The sequence below is a fragment of the Lampetra fluviatilis genome, chromosome 4 (assembly GCF_964198595.1).
Source record: "Lampetra fluviatilis chromosome 4, kcLamFluv1.1, whole genome shotgun sequence".
Taxonomy (NCBI): Eukaryota; Metazoa; Chordata; class Hyperoartia; order Petromyzontiformes; family Petromyzontidae; genus Lampetra; species Lampetra fluviatilis.
The window spans coordinates 7152916-7180539 of NC_136278.1; the positions used below are offsets into that span (position 1 = coordinate 7152916).

General features: G+C 51.8%; 1 protein-coding gene across 1 annotated transcript; it reads right to left on the minus strand.

Moving 5' to 3' along the window:
* Nucleotides 1-27065, minus strand: LOC144931272 (homeobox protein EMX1-like). The gene is made up of 3 exons (XM_078855079.1): nucleotides 26594-27065; nucleotides 15901-16085; nucleotides 1-168 (listed from the first exon to the last, which is right to left on the minus strand). Exons 1-3 carry the CDS (start codon nucleotides 27063-27065, stop codon nucleotides 1-3), a joined length of 825 nt encoding a protein of 274 aa, XP_078711205.1.
* Between the last annotated feature and the right edge of the window lie 559 nt (nucleotides 27066-27624).

Consider the following 27624-nt stretch of genomic DNA (forward strand, 5'->3'; position numbering starts at 1 on the left):
TCAGTCATCCGACGTGACGTCTATCTCGTCGCCGCTGCCTTGGTTGGTCGCCTGCCTCCACCGGTTGATGTGATGGGAGCTCTTCTTCTTCTGTGGACTCTCCGGCCCTTCCTCCTCCAGCTTCTGCCTCTTGTACTTGGTTCGCCTGTTCTGGAACCATACCTTTACCTGCGGGCACAGCGGGCGGGCGGGCGGGTTTGCGTGGGGGTGGAGGGTGGGGTCAGGAGTTAGGAGTTAGACCGCAGACTTTTGAATGGATTCATCTCAGGCGTATGGGAGTTGCGCGGCCCGGGGCAAATCACCCCGTGTGGACCTCCGACGCCTTCAAACTAACCCCGAAGTGTTACATCTGACACCGTGACGTCGAGCGCGCCCCCCCTCCCCCCATAGTGCGGGGCCCGGGGCGGTCGCCCACGTAATCGCCGTACCCTAGCGACGGCTTTAAGCCACGATGTTATCCACCGCTGGATGAAGGTCTCCCCATAACTCGAGCTGTGGGCGCGGTATTTGTGAGAGATGTTGCCAGTTTGTGGATCGATGAGGATTCGGGAGGGGCTAGGAGTGAGAGTAATCGTGACCACCCGAAGCTACGTCACGACGCATGTGCGTGATTGTGTTTCAGTCAAAATCAGCCACGATCTATCCACTGTAGAATGAAGGCCTTCCCATACCTGCACCTCGAGGGACAGCCTTGGAGTTATTATACAATTGCTTAATGATTTCCCATCAAAGCTACGCTAAGTTATAACACGTGTGATTGCGTAATCAGTCATCTCCATCATCAGCCATGATCTACACACTGCTGGATAAAGGCCTCCTCGCGCCGTGTTGGTCGAGAGAGTTATGCATTTGACCATACTTCGCCACGTGGATCAAGAGCGGGGTGGGTGGGTGGGGGGCACTGATGGTGACCGCGGCCGCGAATAAAACTTAGACCGTCGAGTTCATAGCGCAGTGCGCTAACCACAGCGCCACCGCTCCGGGTGTTCACAGTACATGCGTGAACCATGTTTTAGGTAGAAGAAAGAGCGATTAAAATGTCCACGGACACGTTCACAGCGCACGCATTGCGGGAAGCAATGCCGTTCCTCGCTTGAGCGATGGCGTGCGATGATTTCGCATGGCCCCTGCCGTGCCACGAGAGGCGCTACCAAACATCTTCAAAGTTTAAACCTGTGCTGTGATTGCATTCTCTGGTTCTTTCGGTAAAGTCACGTAGACGGAAGAAGAAAAAAAAATAATAACAATAAAATAATAAAAATAAAGTGAATAAAAATTATCACGACGTTTCGATCGCAACACAAGCGGTCGTCATCAGGAACAGGGAGGTTAGCCTCTGAGGGCAAGCTGGAATTATTTTACATGAGTAGCGACAATTAGGTTCATTGCCTGGAGACGCGGTGGGGGGTGGGGGGGGGATTGTCAATAACATCCATACGTGCGGCTGTTATCTAGCGCTTTGGAGGCAAGGGTTGGTGGACCATGCAGAGATTTTTCTGTATTATTAAACTACAAAACCCAACAGGATTCCAGATTGTCAGTAAAATTATGTTTCGGTCCATTGGCCTATGAGCCAATGGGCTTTCTGTAAACAAAAATCCTGCAAGACATTGATTGCAAACACCCATAATCCGAAAAAATGCCAAGTTATCGTCAACGTATTCTGTTTTAAGTTGTGAAACATACCTGTACTTATTGTTGTATTAATCATGCGTAGAGATATGCACGAGGATGTAGAGTTGATAACGTTATTAGGCCAACTATACTGTGAACCCGGCCACCTGAGTTCGATTCCAGCCCACGGCAAACCATCCTTGGCGAGTGATACCGAAACCTGGAGTCTCCCCATCCTCTTCAAACCCACACTGACCAGAATGGTGAAGTATGTTCCAACAAACCCCCACGACCGACACGGATTGGGGGGGGGGTGGGTTTGAGGAGGCGGGGAGGGGGGGGCACGCTCATCCAGCAGTGGATTGACAAAAAAGAGCTGTTGAATGTACACACCACGTGCACGCATTGACCAAGGTGCGCTCTGATACGAGCTCACTGTGGCTTCACCAGAGATGTATTCGGACGGTTGGTCCAATATTGCCTCTGCATAGGCATCCAACAGCAGCACAAAGCGCAGATTCCCAACTTCACATTCAAGTTCGCCGACGGCAATTTTCAACGGAGCGTTGCCGACTCCAACAGAGCCACGCACAAGCGCCCCGTTCGTTCGGGGGGAACGTTCGCAGATGACTGGCGACACGCCACTGACCATCATCATCATCATTCATTATCTAAATTTGTCAAGAGTAGAAAATTGCCCCCAATTGACCCCATTGGGACTCTCCATAGCAATCATGGTCCCGCTGCTGTCCGACTGACGCCCCATGATGCAGGTCACCCTTGCGATCGAGAATGCCCTGCAGGTGGTCGTGAACTCTCTGGTCCGGTTCAACAAGATGAACTCGAAACTTAAACAGCGGGACGAAGGCCTTCGCAGCTCGCTGCCGTGCCTCGTGGTCCCGCGAGAGAGCAATCCATCTGGGTCCCGCGCACGAGTTGCTTTCAGCGCTCCATCTCTGCGGTGGTGCCCTCCTCTCGGGCGCGTTTCTATTGAACGATCGACCACTGTTGAGTCGCGACGTAGCCAACACGGAGGCGTGCGGCATCGTATCGACAAGGCTCGATTCTTGCAACTCACTATTCTACGGGACGTCTGACACAAAGACATTGCCAAGCTGCAGCGTGTCTAACATTCCTTGGGACGTGTCGTGACGGGTACTGGAATATCCGACCGCGTATGTCCGGTGCTCGTCACACTCATTACACATACAAGTGCTTGCCATAAAATCACAAATGAACCACAATACCTTGCTGATCTCGTCAAGGAGCATAAACCATCACGCAAACTCCGGTCATTCTCGCAGCAGCGGAGGCGTTTGGCTAACTGGCCGTCGAACAAAGACGGCCACCGCATTGATGCGCTCCTGCGGCCGTCTGGAACGCTCTTCCTTCCGATGTTAGGAAGCCACTGGAGCTATGCACTTTTAAACCCTGATTTCAAAATGCATTTCAATCGAAATGCTTTTTGTGTTTTGTTGGTTGCTCTTCCTCCGCACCTCCGCTTAGCAACGGTTTGGCTATGTACGGTGGAAAAGAAGTTCAACACACTGTACAACAATTCTTGGCCACGCGCAGAAGCGACAAGTTCCACCGTCTAGGCAATTATAACCGCACTGCGCAGTGAACCTGACAGTCCGAGTTCGATTCCCGACCACGGCTAACATCGCAAACTGCAGTTCTGTTTGTTTATGGTCGCTTGACGATTTGGACCTTTGGGTATGTGCCCAGCAACCTTGATGTCAAAAATATAAACTTGGCAATGATACGAATTATAATAATAATGTTAATGCCGTATATTGAATCAGGCAAGGCTCACCGGGCCTCGAGGGTGTCTCTCGAATGGTTCGGTCATCTTTAGTCAATAAATACATATTTTTGTGAAGGTTTGTTTTGACTGACAGTGACAAAGGCTGCTTTGGATTTCGTTCGGCTCTGTGCTGTTTGCCCAAGATGTAATGGAGCCAGAGTGAAGGGCACTAAGGGGTTAACTGTTCTTGTCCAAGTCACACAGCATCGGAGCATTATGACGTTACGACAACAATTTTAATGTATATGTCGTCTTCATGCATCTCAAGAATAAGCACATTTAGATTGTTGTTATCTCTTAACGATAATTCAGGAGGCTCATAGAGCCATAATAAGACACCTATACGATTCCCCGGGTTGGTCGTTAATGCTCAAGGCTCAGATGAACAGTATTGAGAATAGGTTTTCCCCTTTTTTCTGGCAACAAAACAGATGTTAAGATGTTAAATCACCAAACTGAAGCCTTTTGGCGTCCTCTGGTCTAACACCGTTTGAGACTAGGCTCGAAAGAAAGCTGTCTCTGGTGTGTTCTAATCAGTTTCAAAGACAATGCATATATTATCAGAGTGTGTTTTTTGTTTGCATTCTGACCACAAGTATTGTGGTTAATGCAGACATGATTCCTTATAAAAACGTTTCAGTTTGGTGTTTTAACATCTTAACACAACTGTTTTGTTGCCAGAAAAAAGGGGAAAACCTATTCTCATATTTTGGTACTGGCAAAGGAGGTCCCATGATATGAACAGTATTATCGAGAGGCATAATAATAATAATAACAATAAGAGTGGAAAGCCCAGGAACCAGTTTTCATAACACTTGCCACGATTGTTAGCTTTGGCCCGGAATCAAACTACAGTACTTACTGCAAGCGCGCCGGATTAATTGGGGCCATGCGCTAACCGTTGCGCCACCGCTCCACCCCAATCCCCGAGACGAGGGTGCATATACACACACCAATCAGTCTCCCCGTTTGCTCTTCGAGTTGTACAGCCCCCATTCAACCCTGTCACTTAAATAAACTCACAGCACGCGCAGCGAAACGTCGGACATCGTGCCGAACGACAAACGCAAATCGAGGAGTTTCCACCTTCGCACACCCCCCACCCCCCCTCCTCCTCGTCCTCCGCGTGCTGCCAAGTGGCATTGGCTCCTCGTTCGAGCGTCCTTATCTCCGTCGTGAATTATCTCGTTTCCCTTTCGCTGGGTTCGAGGTGAAGGTGAGAGTCGTGGCTATTACCATGATTTCTAGAGGGTGCATTTACGAATACAAACAGAGCAGAGACTGTGCGAAGACCGGCACCTCTCACCCTTGCCTCTCGGCGAACGAGATAAAGCCCCGAGCCCTGATCACGTGAGACAACAGACACAAGACGGAGGCGCTATATTTTCTTCCCGGATCAGAGTTCGCCACGCCGTTCGGATTCATTTTTTTCTGGCCGTGCTGCTGCCATCTTCCCCAATACGACTTTTAAAAACACGTCCGTTTCCTTAAACGGATATAGGGATACGCGTGAGATAGGATTGTTATGGATATGCGTGCCCTTGTACTCTTAGTTGTAGTGCCTTACGCCGATAATTCCGACTCCGAGTCAAGCCTAGCAGCGTTCCCCGTCCGAAATGTCGAGTGAGAAATTAAGATTTTATGAATCAGGGTTTCTCAACACTCCAGTCCTCGTTACCAGCCACCACTCCCACGCTCCGTCTTTTACGCGTTTACCAATGTACTCGTTCCACGCTGCGCGCGTCCGATGATTATTAAACGCGTGCCACGTGACGCGCTAACCAATTAGCGCTGTCTGCGTTAACAGAGCCCGATTCGAATTGAGATCTCAATGTGCGTGTGCACGCGTGTTCCACGTGTGTGCGCACGCGTGTTCCACGTGACCCAGACAGCAGCGTTAATTGCTTAGAGGCACCACGTGGAACGTGTTTAACAATCATCAGACGTGTGCACAGTGAAACGAGTTGATTCGTATTTGAATGGGGAGGAGTGAATTGGTAAACGCGGAAAGACGCAGCGTGGTGTTGGAGCCATGCGGACCGGAGTTTGGGAATCCCTGCCTCATATGAGATAGTGACGACGTTTTTGTTTTATATGGGAGAATATAATCTATTGCAGTATCGTCTGTCCGACAATATAGTTACATATCCAGCAATGGATTGACCCTGGCTCCTGATAATAACCATGATGATTACACAGCGAATATCATGGAGTTGTATACCCCGAAAGGTAGTTTAAACCAATTCACACTATTGATGAATACATCAAATAACCCCATTGGTCAACAAGGCTGCTTTAAGAAGCAACGAAGGTATAGATTAGGCGACGTTTCGGGTAATGGGCCCGTGATCACAGCACGTAGAGAGGCCAGAGACACAGAACGTTGGTTGGTGTACCACTGCCAACGCAGTGTCACATACTATTCTGTTTACACTGCTGCATACAAACGTCTTAATTGTAAACCAGAACAAGCAGTGCACAGTACTGTATACACATTGGCATGTCCGCTAATGCAGTGGACGTGGGACTTAGTGAAATACACATCAGTCGTGATTAGCACGGGTGGGATATGTACGGTGCGAAGGAAGTTCAACATACAAATGTACGCGCCACGTCAAATAGAATTACACTATTTGAAGTCGATAATGCGCATTAGTATACATTCATTAGCATAATCATTATCAACTACATGCGGAAGGAGTTTTTTTCAATATAAAATATTTTTAAACGGAGTTTATAAATTGTTATCGTGTTTTTGAGGATATGTTTCCTGTATATCACGCGTATACATACATACATACAAACATACACACGCATATACTGTACTGCATTTACACACATGCACATACGTACGTATGGTGGTTAACATTCACGCAAATACACACAAGAAGCGAAGGTTCGTAGCTTCGTGCCCTAACCACTGCGCCACCGCTCCCCACTCACACATACGCAAACGCACACATATAGACATGAAAAAGACATGCATGCATATATACGTACATACACATACATAGGGCATAAAAAGTACGTGTAGTTTAATCTGTCATAATACGTTTACAAAGACAAGCACACAAACGTTCACACATACATAAAGACAAAGATACCCCGTATAGCCCTTGACAGACTGTTGGTGCAAGTGCTGTTAGCGAGCACGTATGAAAGGCAAAACAAAGTATGCGAGGGGAGTGGGTGGCCCGCACCACGCCAGGCCGCCTTTGTCTCCCCAGTGCTGATGTTTACACACCGCACCAGGTACTCATTTAAGGCCGAGTCCACCTAGGGGAGGGCCCGGACCGGTTAAAATATTCGCTGTCACTTTTATCTGTCGCTAGCGAGAATCTAACTCGCGTTACCGAGTCCGTAGTGCAGCGCGCTAACCACTACATTACCACTCCCCATTACAGGGTGCCACGGTGGAGAGATGTTGACTACCTCGCCTGGTATACAAGGAGTGCGTGGGTTCGATCCCGACCCTGACGCCTGCTGTAAATTTGGAGCTCGCATGTCGCTCTCCCCGTGGTCGCCTGGGATTGTTTTCACCCCCCTCCACATTGAGAAACATGCGTTTCAGAGTATTCGGGTGCCATGAATTTCCACGTGAAAAGCCACTTTCGTTGAGCTTTCACGCGTGGCCAGGTCACTTCTGCAATAGGCGCCATACAGCTCAGTGGGCCTTACCTGGTGAAATAAATAAATAAATAAAGTCATCTAGATATAAACACAGGCGCACATACGTGGCGGTGAGCAATTGCGCACGGTGCTTTTAGACGCCACATCAAAGTTGGCCCCCGCAAAGTTGCTGTGCACGTCCACCGCCAAGCTTCGCATCGCTTTGCGCTGTCTCTTCTTCTCCTGCCTCTCGCCAACACGCGTCGTTCCGCGTGCTGGGCTGGGCTATACATTTCTCAAGCCCTCTACCCTCCCGCTGAGAGCGGATTTGAAGCCCCGAGTATGAGGTTGGGTTAGTGGGGGGGGTAGTTGGTGGTGGTGGTGGTGGGGGTGGAGGAGGAGGCGGAGGAGGAGGGGGGGGACGGTGGTGGCATGAAAGGCGCCCCCCCGCCCCCCACACTGCCAGGGCTTTGTTTGCGAATTCTCTGCAACCCACCACCGCTCATCCCACGCGTCCCTCCAAACCCTCCCCTCCAAACCCTCCCCCCCCCCTCCTCCTCCTACCACTCCGCCCCTCTCGCCAATAATTCCAGTAATAAATGCAAATGCTCTCTCCGCCATACACAGCGGCGAGTTAAGCTGTTTGCGGAGGCAATGAACTTAGGCTAACCTCTGGGAGGCACTGAAAGCCCGCTTCTTATGGCGCGGTTCTTTGACAGGCGCCCGATCGGATTATTCTCCTGTGTGTGATATGTGTATGTGTGTGTGTGAATATACGTATCGATGTGTGCGTGTGTTGTGTGTAGTATATAGCGGGGTAGTGGGTAACAACAACAACAACAGTGAGTGGCAAATATTTCGACCGGTTCTTGGACCTCCCCGAGGTCAACTCAGCCACAAAATGGGTAACCTGGTGCCTTGTCTGCACATCGCCACACGGGAGACAAAGGCGGCCTGGGTCGTGGTGCTGCACCCTCCCCCTACCCCCCCATCGTATGCCGTGCCGACCTTCATAGGTGCTACTCGCGATCAGCACTTGCACTCCCCCCCAACCCCACAGTCTATTACCGTGGTGGATCTTTGTCTACGCGATTAGAGGAATGTTTGGGGAGTAGCCGAGCGGGACCTTTCGACTCAACACATGAAACTGCGGTGCCCGTGAGAACCCGTTGTGTGGATAATTATTAATGCATTCATTCGTCCGGCTGTGGAGTTTCAAATCGATGGCCTTTAAAATTAGGATTTTCGCGTAGCTTGCGGTTCGTATCTGCGCAAACGGTGTAATCTAAAAAGGTTACATTCAGCGCGAGTAAGAGTCGAGCCTGTGCCTATAACGAGAACGATCTGGCAATTCCAATGTGCGTGCCCACACAAACAAACAAAACATAAACCTCTCACGGCCAGGGTCAAACGTTGCACACAAACGTTGCGGTCCCAACTTCGCCGATGAAATCAACGTGGCCGGAGAGTGGAGTGTGACGCCGCAGCCGATAAATAGCGAGCACATCCCATCGCAGCTACTGCTGCTAACTCTGTACCGATGTGATGTTTGCCGCACGTGAAACGAGTTTCTAGACGCATTGACGAGCACGGACGGTCTCGTGCGTATCTTTGTTTCGATGGACACCGGTTTGGAAAACAATATATGTACGTCAATTGGACGTGACGAACATGTGTTTTTTACCGTCACGTGCATCGTGTTATGGGTACACGTCCTGTTCATCTGCGCGTCGTTTAAATCGGCAGCAGCAATGTAATATGCGTAACACAAAAATGCTGCAAAAAAGGCTGTGCTTGCTTTATCTATGAGTACGCTCTGAAGTAGGGCAATTCCCCGAAACGTCGTCTCTGCGTTGCATCCTTCTCGCCCCTTCTGGAGCATCATTATGGCGTTTCTTCTTGGGAGCAATGCAGCTTGTCGAGTGGGTCTAGTTGTGTCTGTGCTTGTGTTCGTAGCCACGCAGAGCGTTTCGCTGAAGTGTAGCACTGCACTCGGGGTTGGTTGGTTGGTGGTGGTGGCGGGGCTGATGAGAGTAAGCGTGGTGAGCGGTGGCGCAGCAGTTGGCGCACTGCGCTACGGAGCCGACTTACCCGAAATTCGATTCGCGCTCGCGACCAATGACAGTTGGCCAATGTTTAAACCGGTCCGGGGCTTCCCCGAGTATCCGGTGCGTTGTGTAAACATCAGCACCGGGGGAGACAAAGGCGGCCGGGCGTGGTGCTGATGACTCACCCCCGTGAGGTGCTCGCTAACAGCACTTGCCCCAACGGTCTGTTGAAGGCTATAGGGGGGGATCTTTGTCTGTGCGGCGGAGAGAAGTGTGTGTGTGTCTGTGTGTGTGTGTCTGTGTGTAAGTCTGTATGTGTGTGTGTCTGTGTGTGTGTCTGTATGTGTGTCTGTGTGTGTGTCTGTATATGTGTATCTGTATGTGTGTGTATGTGTGTGTGCGTCTGTGTGTGTGTCTGTCTGTGTATGTGTGTGTGTGTGTCTGTGTGTGTGTCTGTCTGTGTGTGTGTCTGTCTGTGTGTGTGTCTGTCTGTGTGTGTGTGTCTGTGTGTGTGTGTCTGTGTATGTGTGTGTGTCTGTGCGTGTGTCTGTGTGTCTGTGTGTGTGTATATGTGTGTGTCTGTGTGTGCATGTCTGTGTGTGTATGTGTGTGTGTCTGTGTGTGTGTGTGGTTCGTTTGTAAGTCTCTGTCTCTCTCTCTCCCCCACCACCCCCACGCTCCCCCTCTCTCTCTCCCTTCCCTCGACTCTCAATCGCCCGTCGCTTGCTCCCTTTAACCCAAACGAGCGCTGATTAAATAACCCTCACCCCCTGCCCCCCTCCCCCGGCTACACGCGAATCGCCAGCATCGGCCCTCCATCTGTAGCAAGGCAGCCCCCCCTCCCAGCACCTCGCCCCCGCAAGCTGCACAATTAAGCCTGTGAGCGTTGCAGTGCGCGCAATTTGCGTGCCATCTCAACGGCCCATTGAACAGACCAATCCGAGACATCTTCCTTTGATCGGCCTGCTTTCCCCCCAAGCCAATGCCTCCGACTAAGAGCTTGGGGCCGATAGCGACACGGATGAGGCAGCTTGCGTGGTGGCTGTTTTTTGTTTGTTTGTTATGGACGGACGCGACCTCAAAACGTCATCGTCGTGTTTGATGATGCGCGCAATAAAGTCACGATTGGCCGGTATTCACGCGGTCCGTGCGTGTGTGGTGTGCGTGTCGTGTAGGTGTGTTGGTGTTGCCTGTTTGTGTGGATATGCGTGCGTGTGCGTGTGCATGGGGAGCGGTGGTGTAGCGGTTAGCGGTACGCTGCGACCCGAATTCGATTCCCACTCACGGCCAACACCGGTGACGATTATTTGAACCGGTCCTGGGCCTCCCCTAGGTCGACTCAGCCTGGAATGAGTATCTGGCGGGATGTGTAAAAAAACATCGCCACTGGGGATACAAAGGCGGTCGGGCGTGGTGCTGCCCATCCACCCCCTCGTGTGCCGTGTCGGCCTTCATAGGCGCTCGCTAACAACACTTGCCCCAAAACTATGTTATATCTATACGGGGGGTCTTTGCCTTTATCAGTGTGTGCGTAAGATATCAGCCGTGTGAGCGAAGTTAATAAAAACTCGACAAAAGAAACCTCAACACACCCGTCAACAACACAACCCGCGACGGTTCGCGCGTGACACTGTGCGAAAGGGCCATTGTCCGAAACGTCGCCGATTGTGCACCAGTGTCAGCGGCGGCGGCGGCAGCAGCGGCGGCGCTCGATATGTCGCGCCGGGTTACGCAAGGGACTGCGCCGAATGAGACTCAGGTGTCTCCCGTGTAGCGCCACGTGGCTTCACGCGACTCCATCCGAGAGATTTCTCTCCAACGATCATCATGGATGAGCGCGCGTGGTACTCCCCCCCCGCCACCCACCCCGGACCCCCACTTAGTTAGAACCTCGCACGTGGCTCAACGAGGCGACGGTCCTTTGAGAAGCGAAACTGCGCACGCGACTTATACCGCGCAGCCTCAACAGACTGTTGGGGCGAGCGCTGTTAGCGAGCACCTGTGAAGGCCGGAACGGCACGCGAGGAAGGGGTGGGTGGTCAGCACCGCGACTAAGTAGTGGCGGTGTTTACACTATTCCATCGGGTATTCGGTTAGCGCGCTAACCACTTACACTACCGCTCCGACATGTATACACACGCGCGCGTACGTTAAACAATGGGTAATTATATTACACGTGTTCCGATATAACCTACGAACGATTTGGCAATTCGCTCTCCGTTTAACGCGAAGCGAGTTCGAGCGGAGGGAGGTAATTGCCTTGCAAAAATTACATTGAAGAGGCTCCTATGTTAGTTATTAAGACTGCTAATACTGCTAATCTCGATGTGCCGCGCGTAGTGGCGCGCGGTCGTGATTAGCGGGCAGATAAAATGAACGCCGCTTGGATACCGGCTTCGAACTGAAGGCAGTACATTTATAACATTATTTATGACATTATTTATAACAATATATTTATAACAAACACTACCGCGCCTGTGATAGCCATGATTTAACCACCCCCCCCCCCCCAATAAAAGGGAATTACGGATTAACGCGAAATTGAAGAGGCAATCATGGTATGCGCATGAGTACGTTGCAGACCCCCTTCCCTGTGTGCAACGTCGCATTCTGTCGTCCGCAGAGGTAATTTATGGACACTGCCAAGTGGCTATCATCTTATCATCACGCGTTCAAGCAATTGTAGGTTGTTCAGCGGATTTTCTGGAGGGGGGGAGGCGGGGGTGACCGGGTTCCCAACTCGTATTGTTATTAATTTAACATTTGTACACACACACAGACAAAGATCACCCTCATAGCTCGAGCAGACTGTTGGGGCAAGTGCTGTTAGCGAGCACCTATGAAGGCCGGCACGGCACACGAGGGGGTGGATGGGCAGCACCACGACCGGCCGCCTTTGTCTCCCTGCCGGATATGTTTACGCATCGCACCAGGTACTCAGTCGACGCTGAGTCTACCTAGGGGAGGCCCAAGACCTGTTCATATCGTCACTGGTGTTGGCCGTGAGCGCGAATCGAACTTGGATCGCTGGATTCGTCGTGTCGTGCGATAACGGCTACACTAGCGCCCCCCACCACACACACACGTGTATACAGCCCTACAGCCAACAAAGACAAAGATTCCCCGTATAGCCTTAACAGACTGTTGGGACAAGTGCTGTTAGCGAGTGGCACCAATATATGCATACATACAAACACACACACATATGCATGCATACACAAAAGTAATGTTATGCAATGCACGCGAAGGGATGCCACTCAATTTACGTGCGATAAGATCTGGTATACATGTCTATACTGCATGTAAAAAAAAAACATTACTCATCAAGCGACTTCATTTTTCACGTAATTTTAAAATGACCGATATCTCCACGTGCTACGAATTGCACGTCAATTGTATGCGCAATAGCAGAATATAAATGATTACTAAAACGAGTTCGGCACTTTGTCAATATCGCGCTGGATGACTGGATGAAGGCCTTCCCCAGGCCGTTGTTTTGTTGTTTGGGGGGGGGGGGGTTCTTCAACCATACTTCACCACCGCGCCACGGAAACACCCCTGCTAATGAACTTTGCATGACATACTAATGCAGATTGTAACCACTGAACCGGCTATACCGTTCATCCTGTTCGCTGTCTCGTATTTAACACGTGCATGCTTGCGCACGTATCAACACGTGCATATACGCACATGCTACATTCGCGTGGCAGTCCTTAGGATCGCTAAAAGCATCAGTTATTGCCCAGCTGTGGAGATTGAAACGAAACTTTGCTGCCAGCGCCAAAGACAGAGGGCGCGGGAGATGCATTGCGATAGCAACATCGTAATCGTCGATGGCGTAACACACCGTTATATTGACCCACACATCATCATACTGCGGCACAGTACACGAGACTATAAAACAAATGCAATGATGGATCGATCCTTCTAGAATGCATCCGTATGCCGACTCAAAGTAATACGTAATTACAAAGCACGTACGATGCGTACGTATATATATGTGCGTAGAGCAATTGTGTGAACGTGAATGTAGAACGCGGTGCATTCTACGCACACTCGTAATCGGGCGCGTGCCACGTGCACACAAAGACAAAGAACCCCCGTACAGCCTTAACAGACTGTAGGGGCAAGTGCTGCTAGCGAGCACCTACGAAGGCCGGAACAGTACACGAGAGGGTGGGTGGCCAGCACCACGCCCGACCGCCTTTGTCTCCCCAGTCGCGATGTGTATACACCACACCAGGTACTCATCTAAGACTGAGTCGACCTAGGGGAGGCCCAGGACCGGTTCAGATAATCGTCACCGGGTGTTGGTCGTGAGCGGGAATCGAACCCGGGTCGCCGGGTTCGTAGCACCGCCGCAGCGCGCCCTGTGCCACGCGAGACCCGCACCGCGGGTCACGCGTGGCAGAGCGATGCACGGAGTGGATCTTAACCTGGGGTGCACGCTCCGCCTGGGTGTGCCAAATGCCCTTCGTGGGGGGGAGGGGGGGGGGTGCGAGACGTGGCCAGATTTTTTTTGTTCGAAGGTAAATCATCGAAAGACAAATTAAGCGCGGGCACCTAAGTACGACTACTTTGTTCCATCAAGACCCCGATGTAGTTATTGACGCTGTACGTTTGTGTAACGATTGAGAGAGCGCAGTAAAGATGAAGAACCACTGCGCTACACGGTCAACCTGGGCGTCGCGGTGATTACTTAATGCGTGGTGTTGGTGGGTACATTGTGTTGCATGCGTATTAGGCACGCGTGTGTACTGTGCGTGTGTGTGTGTGTGAATGGTTGTTTGCACCGCGTTTGCACCTGAATGGGGTGTGGGACTCTTCACAGTCGAGTCAGCCTTAAATGAGTACCTGGTGTAGTGTGTAAACACCGGCGTTGTGGAAACAAAGGCGTGGGGCTGGCCAACCCACCCACTCGTGTGCCGTGCCGGCCGGCCTTCATAGGTGCTCGCAAACAGCACGAGGCTAATATGTTTGTCTTTTGTGTGTGCACGGGAACATACATAGACGCACATGCATCCAGTTGCATAAGCATGCGTGTGGAACGTGAGCAGCGCTTGCACGCGTGTAGCCCACTGCTGCACATCTTGCACGTGGTGCTTCCAGTGCTGCAATGCCCCTAAGTGACGTCAGGTTCATGATGTTGGTTGCCTCCACCACCTGGGCTCTTTCTTTGCTTTGTACCCCGAGTCTCCCCTGAACAATAGAGACGTTTGTGGTCGCGGTGGCTTCTCGCCTGGTTTAAATACAATATCCGTGCAAGATGCGGGATGGAGCGGTGGAGTTCATGGTTTCGCGAACGGCGCTGTGGACCAGGGTACACATGAGTTCGAGTCCCAGCCCGGGCTAAACAGCAGCGGTGAGTGGTGATCTGAATAGGTCCTGCTCTTTCCCTCCAGCGTCATCAACCCGCACTAACCAGCCTGGTGAAGTATGGTCAAATCCGACAAGGTTAGGGAATAGCTTAATCCGACAGTGGATTAAACAAGGCAGTGGAAAGTGTTTGCTAACAGCACTTGCCCCTACAGTCTGTTAAGGCTATACGGGGAATCTTTGTGTGTGTGTGCACGTGTGTGTGTGCACGTGTGTGTGTGCACGTGTGTGTGTGCACGTGTGTGTGTGCACGTGTGTGTGCACGTGTGTGTGTGCACGTGTGTGTGTGCACGTGTGTGTGTGCACGTGTGTGTGTGCACGTGTGTGTGTGCACGTGTGTGTGTGCACGTGTGTGGAGAGCGGTGGTGTAGCGGTTAGCGCGCTGCACTATGAACCCGGCGACACGGGTTCGATTCCCGCTCACGGCCAACACCAGTGACGATTATCTGAACTGGTCTCGGGCCTCCCCTAGGTCGACTTAGCCTCAAATGAGTACCTGGTGCAGTGTGTAAACATCGCCACTAGGGGGACAAAGGCGGTCGGGTGTGGTGCTGGCCACCCACCCCCTCGTGTACCGTTCCGGCCTTCATAGGTGCTCGCTAACTGCCCTTGCCCCTCCAGTCTGTTAAGGCTATATGGGGGATCTTTGTACACGTGGCACATCGGTTAGCGCATCACGCGACGAACCCGGCGACCCGAGTTCGATTCCCGCTCTCGGCCATTAAGAGTGGCGAATATTTAAATCGGTCCTGGGCCTCTCCTAGGTCAACTCAGCCTTGAGTTATGTGCCTGGTGCGCTGTGTAAAGATTATCACTGGGGAGACAAAGGCGGCCGGGCGTTGTGTTGGCCGCCCACCCCTCGTGTGCCGTACTGGCCTTCATAGGCGCTCGCTAACAGCACAGTCTGTTAAGGCTACACGGGAGGGTCTTTAGAAGTGCAAGTGGGGAGTGGTAGCCAAATAGGGAGTGGCAATCGCACACTGCGCTACGACCCGGGCTCTGATTCCCCGCTCACCGCCAACACCAGCAACGATTATTTTTATTATTTGAACCAGGACTGGCCCTCCCTTTCTTTGGTCGACTCGGTGATTCATTTTAAACGGAAAAATTCAAGATCACTATTCCACGAATTATTTTGGGACGCCACATCAATCTCGCCTTGTTGTGAGTCCACACGTCAATGTTTTTATTTTAAATATATATAAACTTCGATTATTGCTAGCCGTAACTCGCACTCTAGTGGTAGTGCCTTACGCCACTTCTACGTCAGCCTCAACGTGCACCTGCAGCCTGGCACAAGCGCTGCCATCACGGCGAGTGACGTTGTTGTTGTCGTTGTGTCACGGCTGTCAGCTTGGTGGTGGTGTTTGTTGTTGTTTGTGTTTGTTGGTGTTTGTTGTTGTTGTTGGTGTTTGTTGTTGTATGCGCGCGCGCACGAGCTCGCACCTGCGTCTCGCTGAGGCTGAGACTGCTGGCGAGCTGCTTGCGCTCGGCTCCCACCACGTAGTGGTTCTTCTCGAACGCGTGCTCCAGACGCAGCAGCTGCGAGGGCGAGAACGCAGTGCGGATGCGCTTCGGCTTGCGCGCGAACGGACTGTGCAGCAGAAGGCTCTCGGCGCTGCCGTCGGCACCTGCGGTTGAGGGGCGGGAGGGGGGTGGGGGGGCGGGGGGGTGGGCAGCGTTTTAGAGAGAGAAGAGGGTCACACGGAGGAGGTGGAAGAGGAGAAGATGGGGGAGTGGATGGGGGGTGACACAGACGTTAAGCATGTGCGTGCATGTGCGTGCGTGTGATGTCGTGCGCTGCGCTGCAAACCCGGCGACCCGAGTTCGATTCCCAGCCACGGCCAACACACTCAGTCACGATTATCTGAACCGGTCCTGGGCCTCCCCTAGGTCCACTCAGCCTCAAATGAGTACCTGGTGCGGTGTGTAAACATCTGTGACGATTATCTAAACGCGGTCGACTTAGTCTTAAATGAGTACCTGTGGCGGTGTGTATGTAGACACCAGCATTGGGGAGACAAAGGCGGCCTGGCGTGGCGTTGGCCACCTACCCCCTCCTGTGCTGTGTTGTCCTTCATTTAGTTGCTCGCTTACATCACTTACCCCTGCAGTCTGGTCAAGCCTATATACACGGGGCATCTTTGCGCTTTTGTGTGCTGTCGTGCACGAGTTATTCGCGCGTGTGCATTCGTTTCGAATGGAACGTCGTTTGCACATCAACAGTGGGGAGACAAAGACGGCCAAGGCGACAAACCACCTCCTGCCCTTGAGGGGTGGCGGTGAGTGGTTAGTCACTCTGTGTGGTGTGTTGAAACGTGCGCTTTTGTTTGGCACTTTAAGTATGTCGGCAGATCCATTGCAACATATCCCCGACAATATTTATATATATACAGTGCGCGCGCGCGCGCGTGTGCGTGTGTGTATATACGATTAGACGCGTACACTTTGCGCGAGTTGAAATGAGAATTACAAGTGGGGGGCATTGTCTCAATGTGTCGCTTTCACGCACACGGTTCAACAACAGAGCACTCAAAGGCCGCGTGCCAAAGGGTCGTTAAAACGCCTGCGAATATTCATAATTATACACGGTTGTGGAAATTCCACATTCTGGTGACAAGGGCAGGTCCTATGCGTCCTCTGGAACAGACCACAGAACCACGTGTATCCCAACCGTCCGTTGGGTTATCTCCATGAATACCGCACTTGCTGTTTATACTGTGCGCACTTGTCCCGAAAGTGTGTTGAAGCTACCCGGGGGATATTTGTCTTTGTGAACGGAGAGCGGTGGCGCTGCGGTTGTTCGCGAACCGCGCCACGAACCCAGCAAACCCGAGTTCGATCCCCGCTCACGGCCACCATCAGTGGCGTGCATCTGAACCGCTGCCGTGCCTCGCTGGGGAAACAAAGACGACCCCGTGTGGGTGCTCGCCACACCGTGTTGGGGCCTGCAGACGTGAACTCGCCCCAACACTCTGTCGGAGGCGACACACACGGTGGGAGGGTGATGGTCTCTTGCATTAGTCTTTGATGCATTGTATAGACACGCACGCTTTGCTGTTACTGCTATTGTTGTAGTAGCTGCTGCTGCTGTTGTTGTTGTTGTCGTCGTGAATGCGGGCATACTTGTACTGGGTGTTACATCGCGGGCATACGTCTAAGCGGTGCTTGGGGCCGGTGTTGACCACCACACCTGCACCACCACCACCACCACCACTTTGCTGAGCGCGATTGTAAAGAAACAAGGCGGTGAATATTACACAACAATAACTAACGCGACCGACAGAGTGACTGATGCATGCGGAGATTTGAACCGACGTGCTTCAAACAATAGGAAGCCGACGTGTTTTTTTGTGTGTCTGTGTGTGTCACAGACGTATTCGTCGATTCTGATATTGTCTCAATGTGGGCCACGGAAATAAACAAATCATTATTTGCCCCCCCACCCCACCCCACGCATTCATCGATTTCAGTCGCAGGGCAGACCCAGCCTATCGCGGCCCTCAATCGCCTTATCTTTTTATAGTCTCGTGCTAAACACACACCACACACCACTCGAGCAATCCACCAGTCTCATCATCGGTGGACCGAGTAGTTTGCCCCGCTCCCCCTCCCCTCGGTGAGTGTGACGCTACAGCCGGCAGCGAGCGGCTGGAGCCATCTCTGCCTGCTGCCCGATCACCGGCTGCGTGGAGAACAGCGCGTACACGCGCACGACGCGCACGCACCTGCTGCAGCGTGCAACAGCGAACATTGACAACAACAACAGTAGCAGCTACAGCAACAGCAGCAGCAGCTACAACAACAACAACAGCTACAACAACAACAGCAACAGCGAACATTGACAACAACAACAGCAGCTACTACGATAACAACAACAGCAGCTACTAAGACAACAACAACAACAACAGCAGTAGCAGCTACTACGACAACAACAACAGCAGCAGTAGCAGCTACTACGATAACAACAACAGCAGCTACTAAGACAACAACAACAACAGCAGTCGCAGCTACTACAACAACAACAACAGCAGCTACTAAGACAACAACAACAGCAGCAGTAGCAGCTACTACGATAACAACAACAGCAGCTACTAAGACAACAACAACAACAGCAGTAGCAGCTACTACGACAACAACAACAACAGCAGCAGTAGCAGCTACTACGATAACAACAACAGCAGCTACTAAGACAACAACAACAACAGCAGCAGTAGCAGCTACTACGATAACAACAACAGCAGCTACTAAGACAACAACAACAACAGCAGTCGCAGCTACTACGACAACAACAACAGCAGCAGTAGCAGCTACTACGATAACAACGACAGCAGCTACTAAGACAACAACAACAACAGCAGTAGCAGTTACTAAGACAACAACAACAGCAGCAGTAGCAGCTACTACGACAACAACAACAGCAGCAGCAGCTATTACGACAACAACAACAGCAGCAGCTACTACAACAACAACAACAGCTACTACAATAACAACAGCAGCTACTACAACAACAACAGCTACTACAATAACAACAATAACAGCAGCTACTACAACAACAACAACAGCTACTACAACAACAACAGCAGCTACTACAACAACAACAGCTACTACAACAACAACAGCAGCTACTACTACAACAACAGCAATAACAGCAGCAGCTACTACAACAACAGCTACTACAACAACAACAGCAGCTACTACTACAACAACAACAATAACAGCAGCAGCTACTACAACAATAGCATCAACAGCAAAGCGAATGAGATCGAACAGAGATGTATTCCCCATTCTCGATTAACAACAAACCCAGATCCGTGTCTTGGACACCATTAATTTACATAATTTTGAAAACTGGAATGACTAGTTACAGTGATTATAAAACACAAGTATCGCTCTTCGCGTGAGAAGCGTGTCTCTCTGTGCAAGTGTGAAATTAAACTTACATGCAAATTCTCTACGTGTGTGTGTCCTGTGTGTTTGTTTGTGCTGTGTGCTGTGTGTGTGCTGTGTGTGTGCTGTGTGTGTGCTGTGTGTGTGTCTCCTGTGTGTGCTGTGTCCTCTGTGTGTGTCCTGTCTTTGTGTCGTGTGTGTGTCATGTGTGTGTGTGTCCTGTGTGTGTGTTTCCTGTGTGTGTGTGCTGTGTGTGTCCTGTGTGTGTGTCATGTGTGTATGTGTGTTGTGTGTTTCCTGTGTGTGTGCTGTGTGTGCTGTGTGTGTCCTGTGTGTGTGTCATGTGTGTATGTGTGCTGTGTGTGTGCTGTGTGCTGTGTGTGTGCTGTGTGTGTGCTGTGCTGTGTGTGTGTGCTGTGTGTGTGCTGTGTGTGATGTGTGTGTGTGTGATGTGTGTGTGCTGTGCGCTGTGTGTGTGCTGTGTGTGCTGTGTGTGTGCTGTGCTGTGTGTGTGTGTGCTGTGTGTGTGCTGTGTGTGTGCTGTGCTGTGTGTGTGTGTGCTGTGTGTGTGCTGTGTGTGTGTGCTGTGTGTGTGTGTGCTGTGTGTGTGCTGTGTGTGTATGTGCTGTGTGTGTGTCGTGTATGTGCTGTGTGTGTGCTGTGTGTGTGTGTGTGCGTGCTGTGTGTGTGTGCTGTGTGTGTGTGCTGTGTGTGTGTGCTGTGTGTGTGTGCTGTGTGTGTGTGCTGTGTGTGTGTGCTGTGTGTGTGTGCTGTGTGTGTGCTGTGTGTGTGCTGTGTGTGTGTGCTGTGTGTGTGTGTGTGCTGTGTGTGTGTGTGCGTGTGCTGTGTGCTGTGTGTGCGTGTGCTGTGTGTGCGTGTGCTGTGTGTGCGTGTGCTGTGTGTGCGTGTGCTGTGTGTGCGTGTGCTGTGCGTGTGCTGTGCGTGTGCTGTGCGTGTGCTGTGCGTGTGCTGTGCGTGTGCTGTGTGCGTGCTGTGTGCGTGCTGTGTGCGTGCTGTGTGTGTGTGCTGTGTGTGTGTGCTGTGTGTGTGCTGTGTGTGTGCGTGCTGTGTGCGTGCTGTGTGCGTGCTGTGTGCGTGCTGTGTGCGTGCTGTGTGTGTGTGCTGTGTGTGTGTGCTGTGTGTGTGTGCTGTGTGTGTGTGCTGTGTGTGTGTGCTGTGTGTGTGCTGTGTGTGTGTGCTGTGTGTGTGTGTGTGCTGTGTGTGTGTGTGCGTGTCCTGTGTGCTGTGTGTGCGTGTGCTGTGTGTGCGTGTGCTGTGTGTGCGTGTGCTGTGTGTGCGTGTGCTGTGTGTGCGTGTGCTGTGCGTGTGCTGTGTGTGTGCTGTGTGTGTGCTGTGTGCGTGCTGTGTGCGTGCTGTGTGTGTGTGCTGTGTGTGTGTGCTGTGTGTGTGCTGTGTGTGTGCGTGCTGTGTGCGTGCTGTGTGCGTGCTGTGTGCGTGCTGTGTGTGTGCTGTGTGTGTGTGCTGTGTGTGTGTGCTGTGTGTGTGTGTGTGCTGTGTGTGTGCTGTGTGTGTGTGTCAGTGCTTGACAAACTGAGCCCACTGAACTCGACAACCTCAGTTCGATTTGTCGCTCACGGGGCAACTTCCCTAGGTCGACTCAGCCTCAAGTGAAATACATCCGCCACTAGGGAGACAAAGGCGGTCGACCTTCATAGGTGCTCGATCACAGCACTTGGCCTGACAGTCTGCTAGAGGCTATACGGGTGATCTTTGTCTCTTGCGTGCGAACTTGAAGGCTTCGGCATCGTTGTCGCGATTTCCGTATCTCTCTCGAACATCCCTGGACGTGCGGCTAGGGTCGACTGGCTCACTCTTAAACGGGAGCGTGAACATCAGGTATCGGGGAGACAAAGGTGGTCAGGGATGGTGCGCTGACCACATCACCCCCCCCCCATCCCGCCTCACAACGTGCGCTGCGCTGCCCTTAACAGGAGCTCGCAAACTGCACTCGGCCCGACAGCCGCGGACAAACAAAGACAACGATCCCCATATAGCCTGGAACAGACTGTTGGGGCAAGTGCTGTTAGCGAGCACCTATGAAGGCCGGAACGGCACACGAGGGGGGTGGGTGGCCAGCACCACGCCCGACCGCCTTTGTCTCCCTAGCGGCGATGTTTACTACACACCGCACCAGGTACTCATTTGAGGCTGAGTCGACCTAGGGGAGGCCCGGGACCGGTTCAGATAATCGTCACTGGTGTTGGCCGTAAAGCGGGAATCGAACCTGTGTCGCCGGGTTCATAGCGCAGCGCGCTAACCGCTACAGCCGCGGACACGCACACACACGCACACAGGCACATGTACTACATTCTATCGAATGTGCGAGTTTGCAATCGAAAATAATTCGAGTCGTCTCATCTGCTGGACGAGTAACGAGCAAATGAACGGGTGTAATCGCGTTGATGCCACGCCTGTGTGTTTTCGTTCGTTTACTGATGAGTAACTAATTGGCTGAACACTCTCCGTGTAAATCCATCGGCCGTATTCTTTGAGTATGTACCGCGGTGCAATTGATTGACCCACGCTGTATAGAGAACTGTTGTTCGTGAACGAACCCGGATCGTTTAGCGTCCGGTCGATGTCAGCAAAGCCACGGGAGGGAGGGCTCCCATATTATACACGGGGAGCGCTCGCCAATGATACCTGGAGAAATCCAGCAGCATTTGTTTAACACGATGCAGATTGAGACTGCCTGCTGAAAGAAAAAGGAAAACGAATCGGGTCCAGGGTTTGATTGGCTTAAATAGTCACCGCTTGGTAATATTCGGTCTGGAAAGCCATTAGCAATAGGCAGGCGGGCGGACTCGAAACAAAAGAAGAAATCCCCGTCTCGATACGTGGAGAGACGGAATGTAAGGCTCTGTGGTGTGGATGTTAACTACCTCGCCTGGTATACAAGACATCATAGGTTCGATCACGATGCTGACGCCTGTATATTTGGAGTTTGTCTATGCTCCCCGTGGTCGCGTGGATTTTTCTCCGGGTCCTCCGATTTTTTTTTCCCCCTCCACGTTTAGAAATATTCCTTTAGACTATTGCGGCTGCTACACAACATGTGCTCGCGTTACGCCGATCTCGTTGAGCGGTGTCATTTGTGATGGGCAGGTCGCGTCTGCAAAAACACAGTGGGCCTTACCTGGTTAAAATGTAATTATTATTAAAAAGTTCTCCATATATTAGCTGAAAGCAAAGGGGTCCTTTAGTTAAATATATATATACTATGAATATTCGCTCACGTGCATACACACAGAGAGAGAGAAAGAGCGAGGCGACGTGTTCGCTCTTGTCCAATCGCCCAGAGCGCGGATCAATTACGCCGGCGCTACGCTTACTGGCAAAAAAACGAATTAAATAAAAATCGCCACTTCTGCAAGCAGCCCGCCTGTCTGTGCGTCTGCATGGGTCAGACGCCACAGATGTATTGCCCCCGAGGCAGCGAGTCTGGCACGATGTCGCGAGGCGTTTTAAATAATACTGCTATCGTGATGATGATTCGTATACCACGAGCCGTATTCTTTCCGTGCGTGTGTGTGTGTGCGCGCGCCGCGTATTTCACATTCAGTCTGAGTGACTGCATCTATTTACATTATTATGAAAGCCCTTGAATGCCTGTTCACACGCCTGCCCGCCACACACCGTCGTGTGTCTGAGGGTCATCCCATTTCTCAAAAGGCCAAGCATTATTTGCCTTAACGTCTTTTGTGCCCTGGGCGCTTGTATTGTCGTTTAAAGGGGGTGTTAAGTGTTCTTTGTGTGCATTATGTGGATAATAGTGATTCGTATGTGTGTGTGTCTGTTTATATATGTGTGTGTGTAGGGCAACATTTAGAACGTTGCTCTACGAACCCGGCCACCCGAGTTCGATTCCTGCTCATGGCCAACACCAGTGACGATTTATCTTATCCGGTACCAACCCTCCCCTAGGTCGACTCAGGATCAAATGAGTACCTGGTGCGGTGTGTAAACATCGCCACTGGGGAGACAAAGGCGGCCAGGCGTGGTGCTGGCCACTCACCCCCCGTTTGCCGTGCCGGCCTTCATTAGGTGTTACTCGCTAACAGCACTTGCCCCAACAGTCTGTTAAGGATATGAGGAGGGTTGTTTACTTTTGTATGCATATATGTAAATACGTAGCCACTGATGAACGTGAGAAAACGAGGAAAGCGGTAGCGCAGTGGACAGCGGCACGTCAACGCCTTGAAACTCGGCAGCAAACTGGGGTTCGATTCTCGGTCACGGCTAACATCAGTATCGAGTGATATCTGAACCGGTCCTGCCCCCTCCCCCGCGCCCATTCCTCTCCCCCTGTTCCCGTCACCCTTCAGCAACCCGCACTGGCCAGCCGGGTGGTGAAGTATGGTCAAACAATCCACACGATGTCCGACGCGGCGTGGCGGAGGCCTTTATCCGACAGTGGACTGACAACTGTGGCTACAAAGTCGAGCAGACAATACCAAACACAAAGAAAGATCTTTGTCTTTGTCTAATGAATACCAGACAAAAAGACACAGATCCCCCGTATAGCCTTAACAGACTGTTGGGGCAAGTGCTGTTAGCAAGCACCTATGAAGGCCGGGACGATATACGAGGGGGTGGGTGGCCAGCACCACGCCCGACCGCCTTTGTCTCCCAAGTGGCGATGTTTACACACCGCACCAGGTACTCATTTGATGCTGAGTCGACTTAATCGTCACTGGTGTTTGCCGTGAGCGGGAAATCGAACTCGGCTCGCCGGGTTCATAGCGGAGCGTGCTAACCACTACACCACCGCTCCCCACACACACACATATATGTAAACACACATTAATGCCGCAGCTGAGATCGCCTCTGTTACAAACGAACTCTCTCTCTCTCTGTGCATTCTTCGTGTGGCACACGAAGAGGGACGGGCAACAGATTCTCGCCGCTCGTTCAATTTGGCGAAGGGGAACTCAAACACCGGCACGGACGATCGGACGTAATCCAAATCGCCAAGTGTCAAGGTCCCCAGACAGCGTTTAAAGGGCGACGTTTCGGGCAATAGGCTTTCTTCATAGCACCTGGCTAACACGCATTATATACGTGTATCCTTGTAAGGCCACATACTATTTATTGACACATGCGTTAGGCTGTAGCGTTGTTGTTATTATTTTACTTGTGCATTTGCACCATTGTCAACGCAGCAGAAGCAGCAGTAGCGTCACCAAATAATTCGTTTAATAGCAATCGTTTAGGATTCTCGTCTACATAGGTGATGTGTGTGTGTGTAGAGACACAAACAAACAAAAAACACACGACAAAAAACGTCTGCGTTACAATATGTGGAGGGGTTGAAATCTCGACGCGGCTTGAGAAACGCGGCATTGTATATCACGAATTCCATTCACGCATGCCGAGTGTGCGCTAAAGCATTAACAAGGCAATTAAGTCCCGACTACCTTCTCGGCTATTCGCGTTCGCTTGTAGCTGATATCGTCAGCGAGAGTTGTATCGAACGCTCCGCTCTGTGCGTCAACCATACCGATGAAATTAACGCAAATTAATCATATGCACACACACGCGCACACATGCACACGCACACACGCACACACACACGCACACACACACACGCACACACGCACACACACGCGCACACACACACGCACACACACACGCACACACGCACACGCGCGCATCCAAAAGTGTGATACGGCGTTGAACAGCGGTGCATAAGCACAAATAACTATACAACTCAACACATCTGTCAATAACACTGCCCTAATATGACTATATACTATACTAATACGCAATACGTATCGTGTAATGGCTATTTTTTTTCACTGTAGACAGATTGACCATTGACCTTGTATACACTACGCTACAGACGACGTTATACACAACGTGGAAGATTCCCTAACGAGGGTGTTTAGCGGAGAGCAACCACGCGCATTCTCTATCCGCACAAGAGGAAAGTTCCGTGGTGAGAACACACTGCACTGTATGGTACAAGTGCGTTCACTTCCCGGTTAGGTGTGTTTTGAATATATAAAATAAAGTCGCACGTAGGTAATTTTGCTTTCAAATTCGTAGTTTAAAACATTACTTTTATTAACTTGCCCGAATAATGTACAAAGACAACGATCCCCCATATAGCCTTAACAGACTGTTGGGGCAAGTGCTGTTAGAGAACACTTCTTAAGGCCGTCACGGCAAACGGAGGTTGAGTGGCCAGCACCACGCCCGGCCGCCTTTGTCTCCCCAGCGGCGATGTTTACACACCACACCAGGTACTCATTTGAACTCGGGGAGGCCCAGGACCAGTTCAGATAATTGTCACTGGGGTTGGTGGCCGTGAGCGGGAATCGAACTCGGGTGGCAAGGTTCGCAGCGCAGCGCGCTAACCGCTACACCACCGCGCACGAACGCGATAACAATTGACACTATACATACTCGTTAAGGTCAGTCTAGGTTACACCATTTTTCGATGCAACAATCATGCGACCAAAGGCCAGATGTACCAGACAAAGTTCCCCCGTGAAGGCTTCACATCTTTTTGGAACAACAACAACAAGTGCTGTAAGCGAGCACCGATGAAGATGGTGAGGGTTACACGGGGAAGGTGGATGGCCAGCACCATGCCGGGCCGCCTTTGTCTCCCAAGTGACGAAGTTTACACACCGCACACAGGTACTCATTTGAGGCTGAGTCGACCTCAGGGAAGCCCAGGACCGGTTCAGATAATCGTCACTGGGGTTGGTGGCCGTGAGCGGGAATCGAACTCGGGTCGCCGGGTTCGTTGCACGCGACGCACTAACCGCCACGCTACCGCATATCCACACACACACACACACGTGGAACAATCATGCACGTGTACACACATGATTGTATGTGTGCGTGTACGTGCGTTGCACGCAATCTTACCACAGAGACCCACTCTGATCGTCTACCCGACCCCGTCTGACTTAGGCGTCGCTTCGCCCCCCACGACCCCCAACAAACCGTTGGCGCGCGCGTTATTAGCGAGCGCCCATTGAGACCAGCGTGGCCAAATCGCGCCAGGTGTGCTCACATTTAAGGCCGGGTCGACCTAGTGGAGGCGCCGAACCGGTCCACTATCACCCGTGAGAACCCGGTGGCTCATTCGTCGATTGAGCACACAGAGACGGCAGAGTCCCGTGCATATATCCTGCACAGACTCGTTGATGCAAGCGCTTCAATAGTTACATCGCTAGCACAAACCGCACGCGCGGTCTAAGCAAAGCGCACGTACCTGGGTATCTGTGCCCAAGATACCGCGGCCGATGCAATAGCCACGGGTAGAGACTGATGGCATCCCTCCCCTGCGGACCTCCGAACAGGGGCAGCGACGGAGGCGGGTGGGACAAGTGGTGGTGGTGGTGGTGGTGGTGGCCGGACGGGTGCATGGCGGGCACGGCGAGCAGTGGCTGCAGGTGATGGGCGTCGTGGAAAAACAGCTCCGGGTGCATCCCCGCCCGGCTGGCAGCCGCGGCCGCCGCCGCCGCCGCCGCTGCCGCGAATGGATGCGGTGGCTGGGCACCGCAAGTCAACGGATTCGCACCTCCTGGTATCGGGTAAGCCGGCTGTTGTTGCTGCTGTTGCTGCTGTTGCTGCTGCTGCTGCTGTTGTTGTTGCAAAGTTGCGGCCGCGGATACAGAGTCGCCACCATCCTTAGCCACGAGAGATTCGATGGTGAAGCAGCGCTTGGTGGGTGGCTGGAACATCGTACTCCCTACTCGACTCGAGGACGCGCGGATTTTGGTGGGTTTTTTTTGTTGTCGTCGCCAGCCTTCGGAGATAAGAGAGTGAGAAAGAATCTGGTGCGCGCCAGGTGCGAGCGCGCTGCGATTGAATCCGCGTCTTTAAGCGACGGTGAGCGGTATTCGTGTGTGTCTCTCTCTTTGTGCGTGTGTGTGCGTGTCTCCGTGTGTGTGTGTGTCTCTGTGTGTGTGTCTCTCTCTCTGTGGCTCTGCGTGTGTGTCTCTGTGTGTGCGTCTCTCTCTGTCTGTGTATGTGCGTGTCTCTCTCTCCGTGTGTGCGTGTATCTCTCTCTCTCTCTCTGTGGCTCTGTGTGTGTGTCTCTGTGTGTGTGTCTCTGTGTGTGTGTCTCTGTGTGTGTGTCTGTGTGTGTGTCTCTCTCTCTGTGTGTGTGTGTCTCTCTGTCTCCGTGTGTGCGTGTGTCTCTGTGTGTCCCTCTCTCTCTCGCTCTGTATTCGCGTGCTTGTCCTTAGCGATTTGTAGATCTTCTCGTCGCTCCGTCGTTTCTCTCTCTCTCTCAATATT